Genomic DNA, 5772 nt, shown 5'->3' with positions numbered 1-5772 from the left:
CTTGAAAAACGCATGTATATCCGCACCCCATGGTCCCCAATGGGATTCCGCAACTTCTATGCACATGCTGCGGATTTTTCCGCAGCGTTTATGCCGCGTTCAAAAATCCGCAGCATGTCATTTAATTTTGCGTTTCCGCAAGCAGAATTGCCTTTGTCCAATGCATAAAAAACGCAAGGCAATTCCGCATGTGGAAAACGCGTGATAAACGCGCGAAAAATGCGCGATAAACGCGTGCGGAATTCCGCATGCGTTTTTCCGGGAGAGGACTTGCATTTATGCAGCAGAAATTTTCTGCTTCATAAATGCAACGTGGGCACATAGCCTTACTCTGAGGCTATGTGCCCACGATGCAGAAATGAAGCAGAAAATTTCTGCAACATTTCTGCATGTCCCTTGCCAGAAAATCGCGTGCGTTTTTTTGTCACGTTTTTGACGCGTTTTTGTATGCGGTTTTTACATGCGTTTTTGTACGCTTATTTCATGCGTTTTTGAGCACAAATAAAGTTATTGAAAAAAAAAAAAAAAAAAGAGGGAAATCCTGATGTCATTTCCTAGTTCAACCCCTCGTCACCATTTTGTTTTTTGCAAAAGACAGTATGCCACAGGAATTGCAGCCCCTGCGGGTCAGCAGACCATGCCTAAACCTTCTGCTAATGACTTGCTTAAATCTCCTGCACTACAACGTTGAGCAGGTAATATAAACTAAGTTTTTTTGGGGTACATTATTTTTATGTAGTGTGTGTACTAACCTATTATTGTTCTATAGGAGCGTTTAAGGAGGAGAAGACGACCAAAAAAAATTTGGGTGCACCCTATCTTGCAGGAGCGGACGGATAAGGGCCACTTTAATGTTCTCTACCAGGATTTAAGGAGGTAAGATATATGTGAAGAAAGTATAATGTCACCCGTCTATGCTGTTTTTTTAAGGTTTTGTTTGTATACTATGTTACTAAATTATCTTTTAATATTTTTTTTTTCTCTGTTTACTATAGTTTTCCTGAAAAATTTAAACAGTTCTGCCGTCTGAACATTATTGCATTTGATCGGCTGCTGAGCCTTATGTCTCCTGACCTGGACTTCCAAGACACTGTAATGCGAAGGGCCATCTCTGCTGAGGAAAGGCTGCTCATCACCTTGCGGTAAGTTGAATGTTGATATATATGTACCTGGTTTTGTTCGCCACCCTGTGGTGATGGCTGGTGTACCTGGTTTGTTAGCCACCCTGTGGTGATGGCTGGTGTACCTGGTTTGTTAGCCACCCTGTGGTGATGGCTGGTGTACCTGGTTTTGTTAGCCACCCTGTGGTGATGGCTCCACTGTGTCTGTCTTTGTGTACATATTTTTGGCTTGACCATGAGATCACCATGCACAGAGATCAGATTGAAAAGGTCACTGATGTGTAAACTCTAGAGCAAACATCGTAGGCAAACACAGACACAAAGTCAAAACACATTATAAATTGATATGTGTGAACTCAAGAGAAAACAAAAGATGACCAAAAAAGATTGAAAATGTGGAGCCCCCCCCCCCCCCCCCCAAAAAAAACGCGCCCATTGTTGGAATAGTTTTTTGTAGTAAAGACCTTAATTTTTTAAAAGATGAATCAATAATGGATAATTACTGTTGGCTTGTATTTCTTTTTATGGCTTTTCTAATTATCTATTTTTCCTTTTCAGATTTTTGGCCACAGGAGAGAGCTATACATCACTGCACCTCCAATTTAGGGTTGGTAAATCCACCATTTCCAGAATTGTGAGGTGCACATGTACCGTCATCTGGCAGAAGTTGCAGCCCATCGTGATGCCTTCTCCAACCGAGGAGACTTGGCTGCAGGTCGCAGCAGGCTTTCAAACTGGCCAATTTCCCAAACTGCATTGGTGCTGTCGATGGCAAACATGTGAGAGTTCAGCAGCCACCACGATCAGGATCACGCTTCTTTAATTATAAGAAATTTTTTTCTGTGGTCCTGATGGCAGTGGCTGATGCACATTTCAAATTTGTTGCCATCGACGTTGGTGCTTATGGTAGCACTGGGGACTCTCGGGTGTTTAGATCATCACAGATTGGGCTGCAAATTCTTCAAGATGGCGTAACGCTCCCAGCCCCAAGACCTTTGCCGGGTTCCACACATCCAGTTCCTTTTGTGATGGTATCGGATGAGGCATTTCCCTTACAGACCAACCTGCTGCGCCCATACCCACGAAGGGCACTGAATGCCCGGCGGAGGATTTTCAATTATCGGCTGAGTCGTGCACGCAGATATGTGGAATGCACCTTCGGAATCATGTGTAGTCAGTGGAGGATCTTTCACACTGCCATCCAGTTGGATACGGAGACCGTTGACACTGTAATTAAGGCATGCTGTGTACTCCACAACTATGCTCGTGAGTACAGCACCGAGCAAGATGAGGAGTCACAGCTATCTGAATTAATTCCAGTTGTCAACTCCGGTCAGGGAAGGCCATCCAACTCTGGTGCCAGGGTGCGAGAAACCTTCGCTGACTACTTCATGAGTCCTGAAGGTGCCGTGCACTGGCAATACTCCTGTGCTGGTGTTGAGCAGCCTGACCAGCAGAGAAGATCTGATGAACAATAAAAGAAGAACTTCCTCCTTTTTTTTTAAATAAAAATGTAAAAAAAAATGTTTCTAAAAAAAATAAATTTTGGTTAAACTTAAATTTGTCTAAAATATTTCTTGAATTGCAACCTTCTACATTTTGTTTTCCGACAATACGTCAACGCAAAAGTGAACAACCCACAAAGACCAGAGCCTGTAAATTGGCATTACTACCTAGAGCGCTCTTCACAAGTACTGTCTGCTAAAGTCAACCCTCACCATTGTTATTTGCTTGCGCTAAGAACAGAACTAGCAAATAACAGTGTTGAGAGTAGTATTCATCCAAAAAATAGTTGTGGTCCAAAATATCAAAGTATATTTCTAATTTAAAAACGACTGTATACAGCCGACCACATACGTAGATTAGTTTGAATAAATTTCAAAAATGTAGATTTCCTCTGACCTGCGCTATGGTGAGCGCAGATCAGGGGAACACTTTTTCATTACAACCCAATCCAACCACATATACACTTGAAAAGAAAAATTAACAGATAGTTTAAATAATTTTTTTAATACGTAATATAGAATAACTGTAAAAAACTTTTTAAAAACACAAAACAACAAACTTCTAGAAAATTTAATCGGACAAACATTGCCCATAACTTGGGAAGAAATTACACACTGTGTACAGCACACCTGTCCTGTAATCAGTTTTGGGCCCTAAAATACGGGCAGCACCTGTAGGTTGTTTAATTATATAAAAATAAAGACCTTTTCTTACAGTCCCCTACGCCTGATGCCTGGTATAGGTGACCATAAGAAAAGGTCTTTGTTAATTGTCTGATTCTCTAAAACATTGTGTATCTATCACCTACAGGTGCTGTCTGTATTTGCTAGGGTCCAAAAATGATGACAGGGAGGGGTAAAATTTTTTAACTACAAGTTTTGAAGGTCTTCTTCAAAGCTGTACCCAGGAAACATTTCTTGAGAAAAAGTAGAGTTGGGGGATGGTCCTCTGACAAATGATGATGCACCATGAGCCATTTGCCGACCATAACTTGGTTGCATATCTTCTGGACGGTATGCTGCAGCAACCTGCCCAAAACGCTGGGTTGCAGCTGCTGGTCGTGGTGGAGGCATACTGGGTTTGAAACAATTAAATATTCCGCATACTACGGCTGGGGGCGAGGGCATAACTGCTGCCTCTTCAATTGCCATGACCATAGCGCCTGCTGCAGTCATGTACATGTTCTGCCTATCTCGTGGCAGAGATCTGATGCGGGCAGCTTGGGATGAGCAAAATTTATCGATGGCATCTTCCTGGGATGCCCTTTCCACAAGGCTGAGGGTTCGATTTGTGAGTGCTTCAAGCACAATAGTCCCACCACCGTGGCTTTTGGCCTTTTTTTTGCCCGCCCTTCTCGATGCCACGAGATGAGCAGAACCAGACCCCCTCCCAGTGGGCCTCAACACATCACCAGCAGAGCTTCCAGCGTCACTTGGAGCAGGAGCAGGAGAATCAGTCACCAAACCCGTCCCGATGTCCGCTGGATTGGACAAAGAATGTGAGGGACAACCAGATGCTGAAGATGCCGAAGCAGATGGATCCGGTGAGGAAAGCTGGAAAAAGTCCTCGGATTCCTCCTCTGCTTGCTCTGTGTTTGTGTCCTCTTCTGCTGTTGGGGCCATGATGTTTCCTTCAGTTCTGTATATAATAAAAGGTAAATCCCAATGTAAATACAACATTTTTGGAAACATTTCAATTAATATGTTTTGGGAATTTACCTCCGCAAACTCCTACTGGTTAGTATGAAGGCCAGCTCGTCCGCAAAAGGAAATTTTCTTTTTTTTTGGTGATGAGCCACTTTGCACCGACTGGTGATACTTCACCAGCCGGTCGGTGACCGATCTCCACCGATTTTTAATATCATACACTGCAATGACACAACCAAAACAATTTATGAACTGCTTTCACACCAAAAAGTGCAATTATAAATAGATATAAAAATAAGTGTAAAAATCAAAACTTACTAATTTCCTCTTGGGCATCACGTTCCGCATTCACCCACTGGGGATACATTTGGCTCAACACAGAGGCCCAGGCGTCTTTTTTCTTCTGCTTGTCTTTGTAGTCAGGACTAGCTCGGTCCCATATTTCGGGATATTTTTCAATCTACAGTGAATAATAACGTGTGTGAATATTATTTTAAAAACAAAATGGAGGAATAAAAGATTAACCCCAAAAAAATAATTAAATAAACATATGGAGATATGTACGCACACACACCAACACTAACCCCTCACCTATATTGTACGGTTCTTTCACACGTCAATCTCCGGGACGAGTGTTGATGCCATTTTCCACACACAGCGGAGACCCACACACAGACCCATTGCAAAGCATGCTCGGTCACACTTATCTGTACTAACGTGGATATGTGGACGTGAGAAATCAACCTTACAGCGTATGCAGGAGCTTTCAGTGAATGAACCTACATACACTGTACAATAATCTTTCACTTTAATAAAATCTTTTAACCAAAAAAAATAAGTGGGCTCACGCATAGTTTTAATAACTAGCAAAGGGAAAGCAGACGGTTGTTGGCTGATGTTATAGTCTGTGAAGTAGCCAATAACCATGGACCCTTCCTTTGCTATTAAAACCAGGCCGCAGCAGTTAGCTTAGCCTTTACTGGCTACTATATAGGAAGCCCCCCCCCCAAAAAAGTGACATGGGGTCCCCCTATAAATTGTAGCCAGCAAAGGCTAGCCACTTTGCCTTTTCTGGCTACTATTTATGAAGACCCCCCCAAAAAAAAGTGACATGGGGTCCCCCTATAAATTGTAGCCAGCAAAGGCTAGCCACTTTGCCTTTTCTGGCTACTATATAAGAAGACCCCCCCCAAAAAAATGACATGGGGTCCCCCTATAAATTGTAGCCAGCAAAGGCTAGCCGCTTTGCCTTTTCTGGTTACTATATAAGAAGACCCCCCCCCCAAAAAAAATGACATGGGGTCCCCCTATAAATTGTAGCCAGCAAAGGCTAGCCACTTTGCCTTTTCTGGCTACTATTTATGAAGACCCCCCCAAAAAAAAGTGACATGGGGTCCCCCTATAAATTGTAGCCAGCAAAGGCTAGCCACTTTGCCTTTTCTGGCTACTATTTATGAAGACCCCCCCAAAAAAAAGTGACATGGGGTCCCCCTATAAAT

At 42.8% G+C, this 5772-nt stretch overlaps 1 protein-coding gene and 1 long non-coding RNA gene across 2 annotated transcripts; one reads left to right on the top strand and one right to left on the bottom strand.

Annotated features, from left to right (window-relative positions):
* Window positions 1-559: 559 nt before the first annotated feature.
* On the top strand, window positions 560-2681 carry LOC141201425 (uncharacterized). Its single transcript, XM_073663412.1, has 4 exons — window positions 560-695; window positions 770-876; window positions 996-1142; window positions 1680-2681. The coding sequence occupies exons 1-4, from the start codon at window positions 600-602 to the stop codon at window positions 1942-1944; spliced, it is 615 nt and encodes a 204-aa protein (XP_073519513.1). The 5' UTR covers window positions 560-599; the 3' UTR covers window positions 1945-2681.
* A 601-nt stretch (window positions 2682-3282) lies between these two features.
* On the bottom strand, window positions 3283-5060 carry LOC141201423 (uncharacterized). The gene is made up of 3 exons (XR_012272941.1): window positions 4592-5060; window positions 4346-4494; window positions 3283-4265 (listed from the first exon to the last, which is right to left on the bottom strand). It is a non-coding gene; the product is annotated as an uncharacterized lncRNA (long non-coding RNA).
* Between the last annotated feature and the right edge of the window lie 712 nt (window positions 5061-5772).

This window comes from Phyllobates terribilis, unplaced genomic scaffold, assembly GCF_046119375.1.
Source record: "Phyllobates terribilis strain yellow unplaced genomic scaffold, ASM4611937v1 Scaffold_115__1_contigs__length_5345438, whole genome shotgun sequence".
NCBI classification, from domain to species: Eukaryota; Metazoa; Chordata; class Amphibia; order Anura; family Dendrobatidae; genus Phyllobates; species Phyllobates terribilis.
This window is presented reverse-complemented; position numbering and strand designations above follow the sequence as displayed.